Source organism: Lynx canadensis, chromosome B2 (assembly GCF_007474595.2).
Source record: "Lynx canadensis isolate LIC74 chromosome B2, mLynCan4.pri.v2, whole genome shotgun sequence".
NCBI classification, from domain to species: Eukaryota; Metazoa; Chordata; class Mammalia; order Carnivora; family Felidae; genus Lynx; species Lynx canadensis.
In genome coordinates this window covers 143403502-143427307 of record NC_044307.1, presented here as the reverse complement: position 1 = coordinate 143427307, position 23806 = coordinate 143403502, and the positions used below count along the sequence as shown (strand labels likewise).

The 23806-nt window shown below is 48.4% G+C and overlaps 1 protein-coding gene across 2 annotated transcripts in view; it reads right to left on the bottom strand.

The window, feature by feature from the left end:
- TMEM181 (transmembrane protein 181) overlaps positions 1-23384 on the bottom strand; it is a 74696-nt gene extending 51312 nt beyond the window's left edge. The window contains exon 1 of one of the 2 annotated variants that reach the window (XM_030316709.1): positions 23245-23384. In XM_030316709.1, the coding sequence (XP_030172569.1) occupies positions 23245-23375 (131 nt within the window). In that variant the 5' untranslated portion in view covers positions 23376-23384. Of the gene's footprint in view, positions 1-1308; positions 1352-23244 lie in introns of those variants that run through there. The other variant, XM_032593270.1, reaches the window with a different exon arrangement.
- Between the last annotated feature and the right edge of the window lie 422 nt (positions 23385-23806).

Sequence of the window (23806 nt, the reverse complement as noted above, 5' to 3'; positions counted from 1 at the left end):
ACTCTGCCGCAGGGTCACAGCTTTGCACGACCCCAGAAGGCATCTTCGCGCGGCATCCCAAGTACACTATTCACACAGGTCACAAACGAACGGTGTCCCTGGAGTTGTGCGAAGGCACCACCGGTAACCCACCTCCGCCTGGGGTTTAGTTAAAAGAAAGACCTTTCAAACATCCATGTAGGGCTACCATTTTAGGCTGGCCCGGTTTCCTATGCTGTGCTAAAGTAATTAACCACAGTCAGAAACTTCGGAGGAGGTGGAGGAAAACCTTTCCCTCCATCACATAGGTCTGCATTCTGGCAACACCCTCCGATCTTCTCTATGTCCACAGTCAGAGGACTCGGCAGCGGTCCAATGCAAACCCTCCCAGCCCCTACGACCCCAAACACACAGAGAAACTCACACAGTCCTGTCTGAAGGTTGCCTTCAACTGCCCAAGGGGCCCTCCCAACCTCCTGCCACAGACACTGCTCCACACAGCAGACAGACTCTGGGCACTCCTTCTCTGGGACTTCTGACTTTTTGCAACTCAAGCACAAAACTTGTTAGTTTTCTCTCCTCTTCCCGGATGTCCCCTGGGAGGTACCCAGGTGACTCTGCTGCGTCAAAGGCAAGCTTTAGGGCTGGCGTCTGTGGGGCCCTGGACAGGTTTTTCCTCCTTAAAATCCCTGAACTTCACAGAGGTAATAAGGCCCAAAGTCAGCAGATTAAAACTCATAAAACTCGGTGTCCCGGAGATCTAAAAGGGCTGTGGCAGGCTCCCAACGTGCCACCATCATCAAAAAGCCACTGGAAAGCACCTCTCTTTAGTCTCAGCTGGGCTAGATCACAAAGAGCTGAGTGGGGTGCTCCGGGCGCTTTTAACAGAGACGTGACAGATAGGGCCACTGTCGGGGCAGGGGGCCACCGCCCTTCCAGCGGGGAGGCTGGGCCCCGGGTTGCCCCAGGGAAGGCGGTGAGGGACTCCCGGGAGGGCCGCTCCTTAGCCATCCAAACCTGGGGAGCACGGGTCTCCGGAGACAGCAGGGCCAGAGCTGGCCTCCGAGGGTCCTCCCAGGGCGCCTCTGGCCGAGACCCGTCCCGGAACGCGGCCCCCGTCCCCACCGCCTGCAGGCCGCCGGGGGGGGGGGGGGCAGTGCGCCGAGCCTCCCCCGCGAAGCCCCCGGCGTCGCGCCCTCCCCCCGGGGCCCGGGCTCCACGTGGGCGGAGGGCCCGGCGTCAGGGCTCGCGGGACCCGGACGCGGGGCCCGGGCGCCCAGGGAGGGGAGACCCCGGCCCTCGTCGCCCGCCCTGCCGACCGGCACTCACGGTTCCATCTCGGCGCCCCGGCCCTCGGCCCCGGCCCGCGCCCCGAGCCCGCCCGGCGCCGCACGGTAGCCGCGGCAGCCACAGCCACAGCCGCAGCCGCAGCCGGAGGGACAGCGGCCCGGGAGCAGAGCGGCCGGCTCCGTGGAACTCGTCAGAGCGCGACGCGCCGCGGGGTCACGTGCGCGGAAGCGACCGCGCGGCGGCGGGAGGGGCGGGGGGCGGCGCGGCCGGGGCGAAGGTGGGGGGTAGGGGCGAAGGTGAGAGGGGGCGGGGGCGGGGGTGACAGTGGGGGCGGGGCCCGGGTGAAGGTGGGGTGCAGCCGGGAGGGAGCCGAGCAGGGGCGGGAGAGGGGGCGCAGGACCCCGCCCAGACCCCCCCCCCACTGGCCCCATGGGAGGGGGTCCCGCGGCGCGCCCACCTCCCAAATTTCTGTAATCAAGAACAGAGGAGGGGCGCCTGGGTGGCCCAGTCGGTTAAGCTCCCACTCTAGGTGTCAGCTCAGGTCTTGACCTCACAGTGGGAAGATAGAGCCCTACATTGGGCTCTGTGCTGAGCATGAGCCTGTTTGGGTGTCTCTTTCTTGCTCTCTCGCTCTCTGCCCCTCCCTGCTTCTCTTTCTCTCTCTCTCAAAATAAATAAACTTAAAAGAGCCACAGTTTTGGATATTTCCAAGATTCTCTTTGGAACATTTGTCAGAATGTCCCCTTATTGCTATGGGCTTAAAGTCAATCTGAATGAGGAAAAGAAAAGACTCAAGCTTTCTTCCTGCCAACAAGTGTGGTGTTGGCAGGAAGAGACCAACACGGATAGGATTCCGTTCCTGCCCTCAGCAAACTTACAGGCAAAGTAAGTTACCAAAACTAAGTGTGAGGAGCACAGATTGCTACAATGACCCTGAGGAAGGGCACCGAACTCACCTGAGGCGGGGTTGACCGGGATAGGAAAGCAAGTGCTCCATGTTTGGGCTGATCTCAAGATGGAAGGGGCTTAAGAAGTTGGAGGGAAGAGAGGGCACCAGGCAAAGAAACAGACTGAACACCGACTAATAATGATAAATTCCATTACCACTCTGAATCCTAAACCACAACTCTTAAAGAATGATAACAAAAGATTACCCCTCGAATTCTTTCCACAGACACTTGGAGGAAAAGGGGTCTTGATGACAAGACCAGGGAATATAAACACCAGTACCCGCGGGACAGGCAGGTAACAGGCACGGGCCAGGTGGGTGCTGTGCACCTGAGCATGCATTGTCTAAAGGGGCCGCACTCAGCCCTTAAGAGACTCTAACTTCGGGGCGCCTGGGTGGCTCAGTTGGTTGAGCATCTGACTCTTGATTTTGGCTCAGACGGTGATCCCAGGGTCGTCGACCAAGACCTACATCGGGCTCCGTGCTGGGAGTGGAGCCTGCTTAAGATTCTCTCCCTCCCTCTCCCCCTCATTGTCTCTCTCTCTCTCTTAAAAAATTAAAAAATAGGGGCGCCTGGGTGGCGCAGTCGGTTAAGCGTCCGACTTCAGCCAGGTCACGATCTCGCGGTCCGTGGGTTCGAGCCCCGCGTCAGGCTCTGGGCTGACGGCTCAGAGCCTGGAGCCTGTTTCCGATTCTGTGTCTCCCTCTCTCTCTGCCCCTCCCCCGTTCATGCTCTGTCTCTCTCTGTCCCAAAAATAAATAAACGTTGAAAAAAAAAATTAAAAAATAAATGAGAGATTCTAACTTCAAATACGACTTTTCATGTGACACCTTCCATTTCTAAGGTATTGGACACTAAAAAAATACTTTGAACTTCAAGAGGACTAAACAAAACATTTCCTGGCTGCTTTGCTCAGGGACAGCCAGTTTTCCCCTCCAACCTGAGGCAGGCTTGTCTGGTACAGAAATGCCTGCTCCAGAGACTGTGCTAGCTGCCTGGCCTCTCCTGAGACACCGCCACGGACCCCTTGCTGTTATCATACGGTCCCAGGTTTTAAAAAGAGTTGACATCCGGACGCCTGGATGTCTCAGTCAGTTAAGTGTCTGACTTTGGCTCAGGTCATGATCTCCCGCTTTGTGAATTCGAGCCCCGCATCGGGCTCTCTGCTGTCAGCACAGAGCCTGCTTGGGATCCTCTGTCTCCCTCTCCCTGCCCCTCCCCTGCTCACTCACAAGCTCTCTCTCTCAAGAATAAATAAACATTAAAAAAAAAAAAAGAAAAAAAGAGTTGACATCTTTGACACTGAAACTCACTCCTGGTAACTTCTCCAACTTCTCCTCCCTTGGTCTGCTGTCCAACATCACCTAGATCCCCTCTTTTTCTCACGTATGTGTTCTCCCAGCATTAACCAAGTGCTCAGTGTAACCAAGTGCTACACACTTCCATCAGCCCTGGAAACACCACTCAAATACATGGACAATCCCTGTCCTCCTGGGACTTATCTTCCGGTGAAGGACACAGCCAGCAAACAAATAATAACCAAATAATGACATAATGACAACTGTGATGGAAAAGGAAATAGAAGGGTGCAGTGACAGTGTATATGATGAGGGGAAAGGTACCCATCATCTCCTGGGCTCCAAGAAAGCTTATCTAAGCCATCAAGCATCGCTCACAGGTGACTCTGTGTTCACCTCCAGTTCACCTCCAGGTCCCTTCTCTGAGCGTGCTTCTATTCAGCAAGTTTCCTCTCTAAGCTCACCACGGAACACAATTCAGATGAGGTCTGTGTCACCCTGATAATGAGTTGCTATTCTGGCAGCATTAGCCCATTCATCTCATTACTGAGTTCTTGTAACGCCTCCTGGGCTCTCCGCTCAGGGTCACGCTATCCTGTGAGAAGAACCAGTAATTACTGATCCCCTGCAAAGCCTAGGGCCTGAACCAAAGAATTCTCTTAACGACTTGATGAGTTATTCACGGTCACTATCCTCATTTCACAGATAGGAAACTGAGGCCTTAAAGAGATTGATTTTCTCAGGGACTATTGATCAGAACCTAGGACCACCTGACCCAGGCCCATGCTCTTCCAGTGTTGGTGTCCCAAGCATTGAAGAATGTGAGAGGGTCAGAGTGACTAGCACAGACCTGAAGCAAACAGCCTATTAGTATGTGTCATCTCTCTAACCTCAGAGGCACTCAGCCCACATTTATCAACATTGTTCTTATTTTAAAAAGCCTTCTAAAGTCCATATACATGACGTGTCACAGCACTCCACAGTAGTCCCATTTAATTGGGGGATCGGACCCATAGGTAAGTGAGTGCATCCCAGCTTTGTTTCAAAAAGAGTCAAAATAGGGCGGAGCTTCCAAGGTGTGGCCATCACGGGGCCTCCTCCCGAGTGGCTCCTGGCCCCCTTGCTCCAAGTCTGCCTTTCACCCACCACCCAGCCAGCTTCCCAGCCAAGGCTGAGCAGGAGCTCAAGTTCATTGCCATCAAGCCCGAAGGTGTGCAGCATGGCCTAGTGGGTGAGATCATCAAGCGCTTAAGGCCGAAGGGGTTCCGACTCGTGGCCATGAAGCTCCTACAGGTGTCTGAGGACTCCTGAAGCAGCACTACATTGACCTGCAGGGCCTCCTGTTCCTCCCCGGGCAGGTGAAGTACATGAAGTCAGGTGGACTGGGGCCATGGTCTGGGAGGGCCAGAATTCGATGCTTGGGGAGGCCAACCAAGCAGATTCTAAGCCGGACACCATCCGTGGGGACTTCTGCCTTCAAGTTGGCAGGAATGCCATTCATGGCGGTGATTCAGTAAAAAGTGCAGAGAGGGGTGCCTGGGTGGCTCAGTTGGTTTGTGGGGTGGAGCCCTGCTTCTGGCTCTGCACTGACAGCCGGAGCCTGCTTGGGATTCTCTCTATCCCTCTCTCTCTGCCCCTCCGCTGCTTGTGCACATGCGCTGTCTCCCAAAATAAATATTTTTTTTAAGTGAGGAGAAAGAAATCAGCCTATGGTTTAAGCCTAAAGAATTGGTTGACGACAAGTCTTGTGCTTTTGACTAGATCTGTGAATAAAAAAGGTGGACAAAGCATCAGTCCCCTTTGGCACCATGTGATGTGGCCCTGGACACAACTCTTCATTCCACTGACTTGGAAGTAATAGAATCAATCTTTCTTTTCTAAAACATATTTACCAATTAAGCCTTTGGAAACTGGAAAAAAAAAAACAAGAACAAAAAGGATCAAAATGTCAGAAATTAGATTTGTCTGATACCACGTATTCTTAGAAAAACCCCTACTCATACCTAATGTCCATATTCATTTTCTAAGGGCCAAAAAGCCATCCTTTAAAGTCATTTCCTCTAGAATTGGGCCAAAGTCAAGTCCACCAGTCTGTAGTTTGCTGACTCCCACTCACTGCTATTTTTCAAGGCTAATGGCAACAACTCAAGGGGCTCATCTGCAAATATTCTTGATACCCTAGGAAATTCATGGTCTACTGTCAAATTTACTTCCTAATTTAACAACACTTGTCTAACATTTTGTAGATACACTGCAGTGATCTCCTTACCTATCTTATTAATAATAATCAATAACGGGGCACCTGGGTGGCTCATCAGTTAAGCCTCCCAACTCCTGATTTCGGGTCAGGTCATGATCTCACCATCATGAGATGAAGCCCCTTGTAGGGCTCCGTGTTGGGATTCTCTGTCCCTCTCCCTCTGCCCCTTCCCCTCGAATGCTTCCCCCACCTCCTCTCTCTCAAAATCATCATCATCATCATCATCATCATCATCATCATCATCAGTAATGGCTAACATCAAGTGCTCATGCTCTAGTGGGGCCCTGAGTTAAATAGGAAGGAAACAGAAATGGCTGATTCCAATTCTCTCTAACCCACTGTGTTAGTTGCTTGGGCCACTGTAACAAAATACGAATGGCTCATGCAGATACTGAGTGGCTTACACAGTTAAATTTTTCCTCACAGTTCTAGAGGCTACAAGTCCAAGATCAAGGCTCTGATCGGTTGAGTTTCTGGTGAGGACTCTCTTCCTGGCTTGGAGACACCACCACATGGCCTTTCCTTAAAGCGTGTGTGAGAGGACAGAGAGACAGCAGGAGCTGTCTGGTAGCTCTTCTGATAAGGATGCCTAATTACTTCCTTACTCCAAGTTCAGCTATAGTGGGGGGTTAGGTCTTCAACATATGAACAGGAGCTGGCTGGGGGCAGGCGGAGGGTGACACACATGCATTCAGTCCCTAACACCCCTAAATGGAAGACTTCCTAAAAAGAGAAACTGACCTACATGTTCAAGGCAGAGAATATAGATGAATTCAGTACCAATGACTCTAATTGCCTATTTTTTGTTCCAAGGCAGGAAAATCTCACAGTCTTGACTCTCCCCTGAGCCTGGTTATAGTTGATGCCAGCTGACATTAGCGACCTCTTTGGCCTGGGTTTCAACAGCTCCTGGATGCCCATCACCAGCTGACTCATCCCCTCTGCAGTAAGCAGAGCAGAACTAAGGTATTTCCACCAGGGCTCAGTTCTCTCGCCGTGCTGCCTTCCCCAAAACCTCCTCCAGTCATTTGCAGGAGGGCTTATGCCTTCTGGCCTACTTGTTGCACCAAACATGGGAGCTTACTTTTCATGGTCTTCTTGACTCCTGAGAACTGATCAGGAGAAGCAAGGTCTAACCTCTTGCTGGTTCCAAACCTTATCTTTTTATCAGGTTTAGTAATTCCAGAGCACAGACATTCAGCTTGGGGTTATTGACAATATAAATGACAATCTTTTTATCAGGTTTAGTAATTCCAGAGCACAGACATTCAGCTTGGGGTTATTGTTTTTGCTTTCTTATTGTACTCGTTCACATTATTTATTGCTGCATGACAAACTACCCCAACATATAGTAGCTATATTACTTATCTGTTGCTACAGAACAAATTACCTCAGAACTTTGGGCCCTAAAACAACATGTATTATCTTGTGGTTTCTGTGGGTCAGGAATGTGGGCTCAATTAACTGGGTCCCTTTGCTCAGGCTCTGGTTCAGGCTGTAGGCACTGTGCCATCTGGAACTGAAATTATCCTCAAGCCTAGACTGGGGAAGGGTCCGCCTCAAAGCTCATGCTTGTGGTTGTTGGCAGGAGCTAGTGCCTCATGGGCTGTTGGTTGGGGGCCATTCTCAGTTCCTTACCCTTTGATACTTTCTACAGGGAAGCTTCTGACAAGGCAGCTTTGCTTCATCTGAGGGAGTCAGTGAGAAGAACTAGATAGTGAGGGTAAGACACAAGTCACCTAACCTCACCGGTGACATCCCAATATTTTTACTCTATTCTTTAGAAGCAAATTACAAGTCCATCCAACTCTCAAGAGGTGGGGATCATGCATGAAAGGGTGTGAATATCTTGAGGTGGGGAGTCACTGGAAACCATTTTAGATGGCATCTACTACGGTGGCTTAAAACAATAGTTTACTATCTCTCGTGGTCTTGTGTGTTGACAAGCTCAGCTGAGTGGTTTTTGCTGGGGGTCTCCCTTGTGAATACAGTCTGATGACATCGGGGCCGCAGTCATCTGAAGGCTTGACTGTGTTGGACATCCAAAATGCGTCCTTTCACATGTCTGGTACCTGAGCTTGGATGGCTGGAAAGCAGGGGGCCAGCCAGGCAGTCTTTCCCATGTGGCTTCTTCCACACGGCTAGCTTGGGCTTCCTCATAGATCTCCAGGAAGTTTGACTTCAAACTTGTGGCTGGTTTCCACATGGAAACTTTTGCCTCAGATTCTGTTTTTGAGGGAAGCAAGCCGAGATCTTATTAAACGTGAAGACAGTTTTGCCCAGGAAGTTGGACTTCAAACTTGTGGCTGGTTTCCCCTCGAATGGTGGCTCCGAGACACCAGAGAAGAAGCTGCAGGGCTTCCTACGACCTGGCCTCAGACATCATTCAGCATCACTACCACCATATTCTGTGGGTAAAAAGCCAGTCAGAGCCAGCCCAGATCCACGGGGAAGAGACAACAGAAGAGCATGAACCCTGGGAGGAGTGGTTCTCTCGGGTACCATCTTTGGAGACTGGTTTCCATAGTCTTGCTACATAATGTTTGCTTCCTCTGTTCTCATCTCCAAAGGTAAGATAACTGCACAGAACTCCCAGAATCACTATAAAGTTGACTACTATGCTAAGGAGTTTACACAAATGATCTCATTCTGTCCTCTTAGCACTTTGAAACAAATGCCCTCTTTTTTCCTTGGTACCCATTGGTTTCTGGTACTGGCTCTCACACACTCTCATGGGGCACAGCCCTTGCTCACGGGCCCCACTGCTTCGACTCACCAGGAACTAGTGTCCAGCATACTGATACCTTCACCTTCTCTGCCTGTGGTAATTTAGGATTTTTTAAGTATCACTCTCAATTTATTTGACTGAAACGTAGCTTTTATTTTGTTCTTTGCATTTGGGAGACACTGCATGAACCAGACTAACGCCATCTTGAACAAATCCGCCATGATGACTGGTCTGTGACCTGAAACATTGAGCACAGCACCCCCTCCATCTCTTTCCTTTTGTTTAACCACACCCTTAACTACACCCCATGCGGTAACGTCCTCAATCTGGCCTGTGGCCATGACACACACCTGCTCTCAAGCTTTGTCCTCCTGGCTCGTCCCCCACATGTACTGTCAGCCTCTGGGGTTACAGAAGCAGGTCTTCAGGAGGTGGGGCTGCAGAGATCTCCTGTCTTATGATGCTCAAGATATGCTTCTGTCCATAAGACCCCTTAATAAACCACTTCTCCTCAAGGGGGACTTGTCGGCCTTTTCCTTCAGCCTTTGGAGGTTGTTTTGCATACACTTCACTTTCACCAAACAAGTACCATTCCACTACCGTCACCTGCGACTTCCCTGTGCTGCCCTTGACTTCTCATTTCTCCAGGGCCTGGCACAAAGCCCGGTATGGAAAGACACCCAGCACGCGTACTGAACGCAGGACAGCTGGATTTGCCAGATGACTGGCAATATACTGGCGTGTCTTCTCACGGTTTCGAGGATGGGGCGGAGGGCACTTTCCCACGGAAGGAAAGGGCGGGGGCTGTGGGAGCAGCAAGCGTGTCATTCAGAGGTGGGAAGCTGAGTGTGCTCCCCCGTCTGTGAGGACACCTTGCTGGTCCCGGTTTTCCTGAGACTTTCCTAGTTTTAGTACTGAAAGCCTGATTCCCGGGGTCCTGCAGCCCCAGGCAAACCAGGACAGCTGGCCACGCTCCTCCCGGCCTGTATTTCTTCTATGGGTCACTGGGCAAAACTGTCTTCACGTTTAACAAGATCTCGGCTTGCTTCCCTCGAAAACAGAATCTGAGGCAAAATTCTCCATATTAACTTTATGGGAAGCAGGTGCTACCCCAGGGAAGCATGGAGAGAGAATGGAGGCAGGGGCTCAGGAGAGTAAATTCAAGGGAGTGCAAGCTGTCCGCGGGCTTCACTACCAACATCTCTGGTTGCTTGATCTTGCAGAAAGATTGCCAGAAACTACCATGTCTGGAAACAGTCTGTTGGCTCTGTCCTGCCATCTGGCTTCCGCGGTCCGGAGTCTGACCAACACATCTAGGTTGTATCCCGGGCCCCTGCAAGCAGGCACTGGGGAGTCAGGGCCTATGGGCACCAGTCCAGCCGATGAGGGGTGAACGAGCCTCCCCCCAGTGGGGCAGAGGTGGCAGAGGCCAGGAACTATGTGGACCTTTATCAGGACGACTCAGGTGCAGAAGCAAGCATGGCCATGGTGGGGAGGGATGGGAGGTTGGGGGCAGGGCCCAGGGGGCTCTGGGGACTTGTCCACTTGATTCAGCACAAAGAAGTGGAGAAGGTTTGAAGTCATTGTTGCAAAGACTGGGCAAATGAGCGTCCTGGGGAAATCTAACAGGATTCTGGGGCTTCCTGGAGGCCCCAGCTGACGTCTTTGATCTCATATTAATGATGACTTCTAAAAAAATGTGACTCCTACTAATGCCTGCCTGGTGGTGATTTCTTCCTGCAAAAGAGCAGCTTAAGCACAGAGAAGAGAGTATGGGTATTGGTCAAAGACTGGGAGCTCCCAGGCAGGCAGGACAAAAGGGCAGAGGAACAAATTAGTTTAGAACAATGGGACTCAAAATGTATTGAAGTCAAAATCACTTGAGAGCTTTAAAAAGGCCCAATACCCAGGCTGAACCCCAAACCAATCCAATCAGAATCTGAAGTAGAGCTTAGGCATCATCATTATTAAGGCTTTCTAAAGGCTTCCACTGGGCAGTAAATTTGGTAAGTGGTGGTTTGGGGCACTGGTAAGAGATCAGAATGACAAACCCATGAAATCAATGCAGAATCGCTTCCAGCTCCTTCCTGGGGTCCAGCTGCATTTTTGCCCTTTGATTCTGTAAATTATCTCTGTGTCTTTGTAATAAATTCCTTCTTTTGGGCTGAAATTAATACTTGCAATCAATAGTCTTAAATGCTGTTGTACCATATCTCTATAAAGTGACAGTTAATGCCTGGAAGTGTCCCTGACATTGCGCTCGACAGTGAGAACTACAGCAAAGTCATCATTACTATTGCAACCTGAAGGGACGGTGTTTGATTTTGCATTTTTGCCCTGCAAGCAGCTGAGGAGAACCGCCATAAGAAGAATGCCAGGTCTGGAGCTTCTCAATCATTCACCACCGAGCCATCCGTGTGCTTCCCCTTTCCGAACTGACTGTTAAGTTATCTTTGTTGGCCTGAATCAAAATTGAGGGCTCTCTTCACCGAGCCCATGGGGTTGCATGTCAGAAATGCTGGACAGGTAAACTGAGGAAACTGGTAATAGTCCTCACATAGAAACATAACCCTTCTTCAAGTCCTCATGGGGCTTGGGGATTGGAAATCAACACGATTTGTTAAGAGCACTGCCCTACGAATAACCACACCCGAAGGGCACTTTCCGAGCCATGTGGGTGTATTCAAAAGAATTGAAAGAACACAGCTGTCCCCAGGTTATGGTATTTTTTCCAAGTTTGGTTTGCTTCTCTCATTCCCTAGGAGACAAAGGAGGTAGGACAGCATCCCCCCCCCCCCGCTAATGCTCCCCCCACTTCTGTGTGCAGCACCCCCAGGGCCCTGGCTCATCACATGGCCTGCCTCTACCTTCAGAGCTCTGCTTCCAGAAGGGGACCAGCCGGCCTCTGGAGCAAGCCACTTCCTGCACAGCAAACCAAGCTGCTCAAATTAGATCCACAATTTACCATAAATTGCCAAGTTAGCGTAAATGTTGAGTTGGCCAGTTCCAGGTACGAGAAGGGGCCGTCCAGCTGCAGGTCCAAGGGCCCTTAGGCCACAGAAAGGCCACCAGGCTACTTTGGCCTTGAACATACAGAAGAAAGGTCTTTATCCTGACTTGCAGGATGCAGACTAAAGGGCACAAAACTCAAGAACTTACAGGGTCAGGGAGGAAGGCAGGAGCCCTGGTATAGAAACGTCCAAAGTGGGCAGGGCAATGCCCTGCAACCTGGGCTGAATGAGGGGTAGGGGTGGGGCAACCTTCAGAGAGTGGCCTCTTGTGGGGAACAGTGTGGGCGCCCACCCACCCCGGGGAACGCCTGCAGAGGGGTCAAAAGCAGTGGCTTTTGAAAATCTTGCCCCCGGCACAGTTCGTGCCTTTTTTTTTTTTTTTTAATGTTTATTTAGTTTTGAGAGAGAGAGAGAGAGAGAGAAGGAGAGAGAGAGAGAGAGAGAATGTGAGTGGGGGAGGGAAGAGAGAGAAGGAGACACAGAATCCGAAGCAGGCTCCAGGGGCTCAAACCCACGAACCGAACCGTGAGCTCATGACCTGAGCGGAAGTCAGACACTTAGCAGACTGAGCCCCCGGTGCCCCCAGGCACATTTCCTTTTAGTGACTTACCAGAGCATCTGCGGGTTGAAATACATACTATTTATGCATTGCTTTCATTGCTTGTTCTGATTACATTTATGGTAGCTGTTTTTGTTTTTTAAGTTACGGAAGCATGCAAGATATTACCAAGGAATTTCATTGCGGGACAGGAAAGGCGGTGCCCCCCAAATAGTAGTTGCTTTAAAAAGAGCCTTGAGGCTTTCTTGCCTTGGGGGGGCTCGCCTCTGGGAACCACGGCCCCAAGGTAACCAGCCTGTCTTTATTCCGCAGGCAGGGCGGACAAGGGCTGAGGCAAGAAGAGAAAGGTGGACAAAGGAGGGAGAACCAACAATCCTGAGTGGAGAAGTTCAAGGGCGCACCTTCTGTCCCCTCTGCCCAGGACTCTGGTGCTGCCACCCCACGTGCACACACGCGGCTCCAGGCGGTTGGTGCAGAATCAGAGCCTCAGACCCCACGTCCTCAGGCTGCAGCCGCAGCCGCACCTTTGGGTGACCAACCTTTGGACACTCCCGGGACTGAGGGCTTTCCCAGGACACTGGACGTTCAGTGCTAAAGCCAGGACACTTTGGTCACCTTACCTCTGACCCAACAGCCCCCAGAAAACTGGTTTTCCACACACACATCACACCCATGCACACCACACACATACTACACACATGCCATATACACACACACCATACACCACACACACACACACACACACACACACACACACACACACACACCTTTCCCAACCTGAACTTCATAAAGTTCAGGCAGCTCAGCGTAATCATCTCTGCTGGGAAGGCCATTACCGGGTCACCCCCTTCAGGCCCACAACACCCCCTGCCCCCCACTCTGTGGTCTTGGGTTTAGAGCCAGGAGGGATCTGAGATCCTTCTGTGAGATGTGCAGACCTGATTTCCAGGATGGTAGCAACAGAGCCAAGTCAAGACGCAGCCCTCCTGGCTCATGTTCATCAGTCAACTGCTAGTTTAGAAAATATCCAGAGGGGAATCTAAGTCCACAGCCTGTATCCACACATGGGCTATCCTCTTCAAGGAGAGCCTGTTATGGGTGGAACTATGTCCCCTAGTTGTCGAAGTCCTGATGCCCAGTGCCTGTGAATGGGGCCTTATTCAGAAATAAGAGTCCTGAGGCACCACGACTGGTGTCCTCATGGGGGAAATCTGGATGCAGAGGCAGACAATGTGAAGACACTGGGAAAAGACTGAAGGCCATGTACCAGCCAAGGAACAGCCTCGGAAGGAACCACCCTGCGGGCACCCTGAGCTCAGAACTCTGGCTTCCAGAACTGGGAGACAATAGACATCTGCCGCATAAGCCGCTCGGTTTGTGGCACTGTGTCACCGCAGCCCTAGGAAGCTAATCCAGGGTCCCGGCTTTCATATTTCGAGCTTTGGAGGCCTGTTCTCATCTGGAAAATGATGGTCTTCTACTGTAAGAGTGGAGTCCTTGCTGTAGCTGAATGCTAACCAGCCCCGGGGAACAGTTGGACTTCTTCCTGCTTTGCTCTCAAGGAAATGAATGTCTTCTTTATGAGTTTCCTATCGGTTCAGAACAAGATGCAGCTAGCTTTAAAGAAAAGAGAAAGGGGTGCCTGGGTGGCTCAGTCGGTTAAGCGTCTAACTGGCTCAGATCACGATCTCACGGTCCATGAGTTCGAGCCCTGCTTTGGGCTCTGTGCTGACATCTCAGAGCCTGGAGTCTGCTTTGGATTCTGTGTCTCCCTCTCTCTCTGCCCCTCTTATGCTCTGTCTTGCTCTCTCGCTCTCTCTCTCTCTCAAAAGTAAACATTAAAAAAAATAAAAAAAGAAAAGAGAAGAAAACAACTCTGCTGCATGGGCCAAGGCTCTGTTTACATGAAGGCGCACATAAAAATAATTAACTTGGGTGAGCCACCAGGAAGAATCCTGCTGTCTGAACCACAGGTGCCATACAGACACCAGCAGCCAGTTAAGGTCATTCAGGACATCCCATAAGCACAGAGTTGTACAACCTGGCAACACCAAATGATAAATGAAAGAAAACATGAGATGGGCTGGTGGCATTACATATTAATTGATTTTTTTAAATGTTAAAACAACCTTGCATTCGTACACCACTTGGTAATGGTGCATAATCCTTTTTTTGATAATCCCATTGCTGGACTCAGTTTGCTAGCTTTTTGTTTTGTTTGAAAATTGTTCTGTCTATATCCATGAGAGATTGTGGTTTTCTTGCGAGGTCTTTGGTTTGGTAACAGCATAACAGTGTCTCTTAGAATTTATCCACGTCAATTATCTAATGGCATTCCCTTGTAATCTTTTATTTATTTTATTTCTGTAAGATTGAGAGCAATGTTCCCTTTTATTCCTGATTCTGGTAATTTGCATCTTCTTTTTTTTCTTGGTCGGTCTAGCTATAGGTTTGTCAAGTGAATTGATCTTTTCATAAAACCAACTTTTAGTTTTATTCATTGTCCCTATTGTTTCTCTATTTTTCTTTAGTTAAGCTTCAGCATACTCTTTACTATTGTTTTTCTTCTGCTTGCTTTGGGTTTTCTTTTCTTCCCCAATGTTTTAAGGTAGAAGGTTAAGTGTTGATATGAGCTCTTCCCTCTTGTTTAATATGTACATTTACAGCTATAGATTTCCCTCTAAGTACTGCTTTAGCTGTATCCCAGGTGTTCTGGTGAAGTGTGTCCTCACTCCATTCATCTCAAAATATGAATTTCCTTTATGATTCATCTTTTGCCAATGGGTTATTTAGGAGTGTGTTGTTTAATTGCCACATTTGGAGATTTCCTAAATTCCTTCCTATAATTGATGTCTATTTTCACTCCATGGTTGTTGCAGAACTTCTTTTGTTTGATTTCAGTCCTTTTAAATTTATTACATCTTGTTTCACAGACTAATATATGATCTATCCCAGAGAATGCTCCGTGTACACTTGAGAAGAATTTGTATTCTACTGTTGTTGGGCATAGTATTCTATGGGTTCCTAGTAGGTCTAGTTGGTTTATGCTGTTGTTCAAGCCTTTTATCAACATCATCAATCTCTTGGCTAGTTTTTCCATCCATCATTGAAAGTGGGTATTGAAGACTCCGACTATTATTTTTGAATCTTCTACTTCTCCCTTCATTTCTGTTAGTTTTTGCTTCATGTATTTTAGGCTCCGTTGTTCATTGCATACAAGTTTACAGGGCTATATCTTCCTAATGGTTTGACCCTTTTATCATTATAGAATATCCCTCTTTATCTCTCAGTAACAATGTTTTATTTTAAAAGCTATTTTATCTGGTAGTGGTATAGTCACACCAGCTTTTCTAAGTTTGCTGTTTGCATGATCTATCTTTTTCCATCCTTTACTTTCAACTCATTTATATCTTAGAATCTAAAGTGTGTTTTCTGGGGGTGCCTGGGTGGCTCAGTTGGTTAAGCATCTGACTCTTGCTTTTGGCTTGGGTCATGATCTCACAATTTGTGAGATCAAGCCCCACGTCTGTTAGCGCAGAACTTGCTTGGGATTCTTTCTCTCCCTTTCTGCCTCTCTCTCTCTTTCTCTCTAAAAATAAATAAACATTAAAAAAATAAAGTGTGTTTTCTGTAGACAGGATATAACTGGATCTTGCTTATTATCTCATTGACAACATCTGCCTCTTGATAGATTGTTTTGTTTATTCACATTTCATATTATAATTGATACAGCTGGAGTTATGTCTGCCATTTTATTTATCTTCTATATGTCTCATGTCTTTTTTGTTCCTCTAGTCCCCTTTACTGTTTTCTTTTGCATTAACTGAATATTTTCTACTGTAAATTTTAATATCTTTAATAATTTTTCACTATATTTTAAAAATTATCTTCCTGGTGGTTACTCCAGAGCAACTACTGCCCAGCAAGCAATTCCCAATTTTACTGGGGGCTCATGTGGAACTCTTCAGTTCATAGCTTCTACCTATTAAAAACTGGGGCAAAATCTGCTTGCCTGTAATTTAGTGAAACTTCTTCCATTGTTTCATTCATTCATGCTTTTAATGTAGCAGGTATCACACACCTATTGTGTGATATACTTTGTTTTAGATGCTCATGACATAGAGACGGATTAGACACAGCCTTACCACAATAAAGAATGCTAGCAAACCCTGGCGGGGGGAGAATTGAAGAGGAGACTTCTGTGTACTGGTAATATTGCTCAACAGAGGGGGGAGGGAGTCTCTGAGTCAGAGAACTCCCAAGGGCAGCAACAGTTTGGGGTCTCTTATAGCCACAGGGTTTGCCATATCTATAGCCAGCAGATGTTGAGTGCGGTTTCACAGGGATACAAAGCAGGCAGACTGCAAATAACTAAAAATATGCATATTGGGGCTATATGTAAAGCAATTAGATATGTAAGAATTTGAGTTAGGCACCAGTGGGAGTAAGTCAGGCATCTGCTATGAAATCAGTGAGGAAGGAAACAACATGGGAGCCAACATGCAGGGACCACCCTTAACTCAATTGCAGGACAATATGGTAAAGGAAGAAGTCAGGCCAACATTTGTTGAAGAAGACAGTGTGGTTGCACCCAAGGAGGCTGGGCTGAAGGAAGTTTGGACTAAGCATTTGGGAAGGAGTCAGAGTTGAGGGAAAGACTGAGACATGAGAACAAGACAGAATAATTGATGGAGCAAGATCCCAGAGCATGGGAGCAGAAAGCAGTCAGGAGTCATGGGGGAGGGGTGCTGCCCTGGGAGGACTTGGGTAGGTCTGGGAGTTGCTGACCTGTCCTAGTGCCCACCACTGGCCCCTCATACACATGTTTGCTAGGTCCTTGGTCCAGGGCCCTTCTGAGGCCTATCTGTGTCTTGTCCCAAACAGAAAACCAGCCTTTCTCGCTGAGCCAGATTTGTACATAACTCTAAGTTCTCAAGCATACAAGTTTAATGAAATGATTTTTCTACCTTTCTAAAATTATGGTCTCATCAGAGATACTTACGTTTCCTCCCACCAAAAAAAAAAAAAAAAAAAAAAAAAAAAGACAAAGAGAGAGGTCACTACTCTAATTACAATGAATTGTCCCCAATAACTTGAAAAGAAGGACAAATGTTAGCCAGCTGAAACATTAACATGAAAATCATGTTAGGTGGGTCGGGTCTGATGGGTCATTAACATCAAAACCAGCACATATATGCAGATTTGCCTTAAATGGAAAAAATGGTCCTCAGACCTACCTATAACCTGAACAGATGTATTAACCTAAAAAGGGAGTTAGGTCAGCCTAGAAGTGTGGAAAAAGCCAAGGTGATTGGTGACAGCGGCTACTGTGCTTTGCGTGGGGGAGGAGCCTTAATTAATGATTTCCAGTATTGCTGTCCTGCTGGCAAGTCTGGCCCATTGAGACGGACGTACCAGGCACCCTCAGCTTAATGCTCTTAAACATTCTACCCACCCCTCTTGGGTTTTCCATCCTGGCTGAGATCCAGCCCAGGCCAATTAAATCAGAATTCTTGAGGGTACTACTGGGCATTTGTCCTTTTAATTTTTTTAAAAAATGTTTAATGTTTATTTTTGAGAGAGAGACATCATGAGCAGGGAAAGGGCAGAGAGAGAGGGAGACACAGAATCTGAAGCAGGCTCCAGGCTCTGAGCTGTCAGCACAGAGCCTGACGAGGGGCTCAATCCCATGAACCAAGAGATCATGACCTGAGCTGAAGTCGGACGCTTAACTGAACCACCCAGGCACCCCTGGGCATTTGTCTTTTCAAAAGCTCTCCCAAGTTATCCTGATGTGCAGCTAGCATTGGGAATTCCTGATCTAATAATCCCCTGGTTGTGATGCCATGACCACCATTATCTGTGTTCTCAGGGGTCTGCATAACCCAATTAAATAGACTGGCATCCTGATTCTGTACATTAGCCCAGAGCTTAGTTAATGAGAATCCTTCTCTTGATGTGCTGGCTAAAGTAGGCCATCAAGACTAAAGGTGGGCCCCTGGGCCCTGATGAATTCACCAAGGTGACGAAATGTTGCTTCTGAAAGCCTCTTGGGTAAGGACCACTGGCATCACTTTTCTGGCCAAGAAAATTCAAGCCCATCTTCGTTTTGCAGTAGTATTTTACAGAGGTAAAGTAATAACATGAGAAACACAGTATGGGTCAGCAAAATGACCAACCACAAAGTCTCCAAGAGCTGAGCTCCAGTGGGACATATTTACTGTCCTTCATTTTTCTTCAGCTCCTTATTATGTATTTCATGGACATGGGGGCCTGCCTGGTATCCATTCCTCACATCTTCTTCCTAAATGAGTTCCAACCGTGTTTTGCTCTCTACCTCTCCTCCCTTGAGGACACAAGCCTTAGGGAAATTAGCCCCACCCTCAGCTCCTGGGGTGCTCTGATTTGCCTCTATTTCCTTCCCAGGAGCTCAAGAAAGAGCAAGGGCCCTGATGTCACCAATGAGACACAGGAGTTGGTTTTCTTTTAAGCTTTCTATTGAAGCATAATACACAAACAGCAAAGTACACACTTTGTGTGTATAGCTTGGTAGATGTTCACAAACTGAATATGCCTGTGTAACCAGCACCCAGATCAAGATACAAAATATTACCAGCAGCCATAAAGCCCTTTCCTGCCCACTTCCACTCACTATTCTCTCATGGGTAACCACTACCTTGACTTCCAAGAGAATAGAGTCATTTTGCCTGTTTTATACTATATATAAGTAGAATCAAACAGTATATAGTCTGTGTATATACTCTGAGCTTCTTTTGCTCATGTTATGTGTGTGTGAGACTCATTTTTGTTGTGTATAGTTGTAAGTTGTTTACTTTCATTGCTGTATAATATACCATTATGGAATAAGTCAAATTTACCCATTCTACTGTTGATGAGTATTAGGTTGGTTTCCAGTTAAAGAGTATTACAAATTGTGTGGCTATGAACATTTTAGTCCTTGTATGTTGAGGACATGTATAAGCATTTCTGTAGGGTAAATACCTAAAAGGGATTGCTGGGCCAAAGGGGATGCATATGTTCAACTTTAGACAAACAGGCGCATATGGGACTTGTCCAATTTATCTTCCCATCTGCAGTGTATGAAAGTTCTGTCCTGGTCAACACACGTCTGTCTTCTTCATTGTTACATTTTGGTGGGAGAATAGATGAGATTCAAGGAGTTTTGCTGCAGGCTTCAAGTTATCCCTTGTCTTTTAGAGGAAGCCAGCCCATTCTGCCCATGAATGTCAATAAGAAGCAATAGCTTACATGATTATTAGTGGCCAATGGAGGCCAAGTGCCATCAAGTTAAAAAGAAAGGACTTGATAACAGATTAGGCTGCTGGATCTACAACTCAATTCATTGCCTCCCGCCTGCTTTGGTTTTTCTGTTGTCTGTACTGGAAAGCATCTTCAGTGTTATTTTCACAAAGCAGTTGAGCCTATGAAATCTTTGCTTTATTTTTCTTATGTGGAAATTTATCACCAGTGAACTACAGCGATTACTCCCAAGGCCAGGGAGTTGGCAAAGGGTAGAGTTGAGACTTAGACCCAGGATTCAGACCCAGCTTACATGGTGCCGACTCCCCCTTTCCTATCGGGCTGTACCATTGTCATCTCTCAGTTTGTGCAAATGACTAAGAGTCCTTTGATAACGTGGCTGCCATTTTTCAATGATGCCAAATCATGTAGCCAATATGCAAACAGTCATGGCATCTAATGGAGGGACCAACCATCTTTTGAAAATGGGCATTAGCAGCTGTCTTCCTTGCTGTACCCTATTACGAGGAAACTGTCAGCCACATGAAGCAAGGCCCAGTCCTCCAGGGGAAAAAGGAAGGGTGCCTTTTAATCATAAATCACTAATGAGGAAACAAAGGCAGTGAGAAAAGCAGGAGCAAAAATTATAGTAGCAAGTTCATCTTCCAGCTAAGCAGATGCAGGAGCTGTGACTATCAGCTTCCCAACTTAGAAGCTCAAGAATATTTCGCCTAGTTTTGTAAAGGTACAACCCATTGATATAAAAATCCAGTGGAGCAATGGAAGATAGATCGATGACCTAAAACATCACCTCACTATAAACCAGTCTTCATGATTCAGCCTCACTGCTCTGCCAACACACAATATTGTCAAGCATTCTGTAGTTGACTTGTTCTCATAGCAGGGGGACAGAATTCACCACTTTCCCCTTCCAACCATGGTAAATTCGTGGGCTTCAAGATCCAAATCAACTGGTGGAGTTGTTCCTGAAGCATAGATTCAGATGTTTGCTGTCGGACAGGCAGCCGAACTGCTCATATCACTCCCCCCACTTAAAGCCTTCAATGGCTTCACACTGGAATTCTAATGAAATTCACACTTCTCGGTCTAACATTCAAGGCTAAATATGACCTGGCCCTACCTGTTTTTCTGACCATGCTGGTCTTCTGTCTATTCCTTGAATACACAGTAGTCCCCCCTTATCTGTGGTTTTGCTTTCTGTGGCCGCTTCAGTTACCTGCAGATAATCCTGCCTCTGATATATGGTCAGCAGGTCCATAGTAGCCTAATGTCACATCACAAAGCCTATGTCATTCGCCTTACTGCATTTCACCACATCGGCGAGTTGTCGTCTCACATCATCACAAGAAGGGTGAGTACAGTACAGTAAAATATTTTGAGAGAGACTACATTCACACAATCTTGATTATATTATAATTGTGCTATTTAATTTTTAGTTGTTGTTAATCTCTTACTGAGCCTAATTTATAAATTAAACTCTACTGGGGCACCTGCGTGGCTCAGTCGGTTAAGCATCTAACTCTTGATTTCAGCTCAGATCATGTCATGGTTTGTGAAATCAAATCCCCCATTGGGTGCCATACTAACAGCATGGAGCCTGCTTGGGATTCTCTCTCTCCCTTGCTCTCCGCCTCTCCCCAACTCTCTCTCTCACTCTTTCTCTCAAAAATAAATAAACTTTAAAAAATAAATCAATTAGGGGAGCCTGGGTGGCTCAGTTGGTTAAGTGTCTGACTTCGGCTCAGGTCATGATCTCACAATTCAGAAGTTCAAGCCCCGCGTAGGGTTCTGTGTTGACGGCTGGGAGCCTGGAGCCTGCTTTGGATTCTGTGTCTCCCTCTCTCTCTGCCCCTCTCCCGCTCATGCTCTGTCTTTCTCTCAAAAATAAACATTAAAAAAAAAAGAAAGAAATTTTAAAAATTAATTAAACCTTATCATAGGTATGTATGTATAGGAAAAAACAGTATGTCTAGGATTCAGTACTATCTGTGGTTTCACTGGGGGTCTTAGAACATAACCCTTGCAGAGTAGAGGGGACTACTATACCGTGTTTATATGGCCTCAGGGACTTTACACTTATACTCCCTCTTCTGGAACTTTCCTCCTTAGCTCATTGTCTAGTGAGCAACTCATTCTTCATTCTTAGTCAAATGTCACCTTCTCTAAAAGCCTTCTCCATTACCTTCTCTGAAGTGGCACCCCCATTGCTCCTTATCATGGCACCTGGTTTATTATCTTGCTAGCCCTCATTACAATATGTAATCATTTGTTTATTACCTATAAGCTCCACGGTATCAGGGACCCTGTATCTCTAACACCCAGAATGGTAGCAGGAACACAAGAGTTAACTCGATGACTATTCATTGAATAAATGGGTGAATGAACAAAAGATGATCCAACTGTGAATTAACCAGTGGTGTGGCTTTGTTCTCTGCTACCTGAATTAAGACCATTTAGCTATTCACTACATCCCTTGCCAAAGAAATGTTCCCAAGAAAATAAATACAGAGAAAAAAAAATAGAGTGGTGAGAAACTAGTAGGAAAGGAAACTGGAATATTCATCAAACATAAGATTGAAAACTACCTGGGTTTTGTTGATTTGTTTGTTTTTACCATACTGTCAGGTCTCCCGGAGGGCTGCATTAGACAGATTGTGAGTCTCATCCAGAGACTCACCACAGGGATCACTTATCTTTTAAATGGGCTTTTCCACTCAGTAATTCTGTGACCAATGTATCAGTCAGCAATATATTGCTGATTAGCCCCTGGGAAGCCATTGGACTTTTGAAAAGGTCTGATGATAAGTGTGATATATGTGTTTCTAGCACATATATGGCTATTAGGGCCTGTTGTGAAAAAATGACTATCACCCCTTCAAAGATAGCTGTGCGGTACAACTTCCATCCTTAAGCACATAGTGAGTACATCATCCGTTGAATTTTCGCCTCCTCACAAACCTTCTGGTTCAAGCTACCCATTTTACAGATGAGGAAGCTTGCAAAGCAAAGTCAGCAGATAACTTTCTCAGGGTCACAGAGCTAGTTAGTAACAAAACCACCCTAGGGCCCCAGACTCCAGACTCCAGACGGGGTTCTTGCATGACAGCACAACACATCAGCTAAGTCCACTCGCTACCGATGGACATGGTTTCCCATCAGAACAGCAAGGGACCACTGCCCTGCTGCAGGGCTCTACCAGCCCTCCTAGCTGTCACCTTAGCTACACGGAGAGGGTGCCAGAGATGAACACAGACAAGCCCAAACCAACAACTCCTTGGGGTTGCCAACCATGACCTCCCACAGCATCTTCAGCAAGGTGCTGCTTAGCCCTGAGGCCATCTGCCCCCAACGCTCAGGAACATCCCAGCCTCAGAGATTTTCACCAAAGCCCAGGGGCCTGAGTAGCTCAAAAGAGAGGCCAAGGCCCTCCCTGCCTGACGCTGGAGGGGGAGTGATCCTCTCCCCAAACCCGGACTCAGCGAGGCCTGAGCAAGACCGTGGGGGCGGTAGGCCTGCGGGTGGAGGGTGGGAGGGGATGACAGGATGGGAGGAAGAGAGGGAGGAGCAAAGCAGGGACGAAAGCCCGTGGGTCCCCTTCTCCGGATTTGAGAGTCTCGGCTCAGGTTTCTAGGGGATGGCTATACAGCTCTTTACCCCGGCTCCCCGATCGCAGCCAGAATCCACAGACCTGCCCCCATTTCCGCCCCTCCTCCCACTACTCGACACGCGCCGGGGTGAGGTGGCGGCCCAGGGGCTGGACCCTGCCAGGCCGGGAGCGCAGTCGGGTTCCCGGACTAGGGAGGCGGGAGCGGGGGCGGGGGCTGCCCGAAGCCCGGGGTCCGCGCCCCCTCCCCGTAGCCCGGCCGGCGGGGGCCCGCCCGCCCCTACCTGTAGTAGCGGTCATCCCTGAAAGGCGTGAGGTCCTCCTTCAGCTCGCGGTACGCCTCCTGGAGCCGCTTGCACAGGTGCTTGAGCTCGCTGCAGAGCGGGGGCTCGAAGGCAGGGTACTCGGCGTCCATGCCCGTGCCGCGCCCGCCGTCCCGGCGCCGAGCCCTGCGTCCCCTCCTCCCGCCGCTCCGCCCTTTGTATTGCTTCCTTCGTCCCTCTCTCTTCCCTGCTCCGGGGATCGGGGGCTGCCAGCGCACTGGGCGGGACCGAGAAGGAGGAGGAGCAGGTGGCGGGGGAAGTGGGGAGGGGGCGCGGGGGGGAGGTGGGGCGGGGCGACACGAGGGGAGCCGGCCCCTGCGGGGCTGCCGATGGGATCCGCTGCTGAGCCGTGGGGGCCTAAGGAGGGGTGGGTGCCGCGCCCATCGGCCGCCGCCCAGGGAGAAGGAGCCAGGGGGGAGATCCAACACAAGGTCATCTGCCGCCCAGGACAAAAATATGAAGGGCCATCCTCTCTGCTGCTCGTGTTGGGAAAGGGGAGAAACTGGAGGTGACAGAAAAAAAG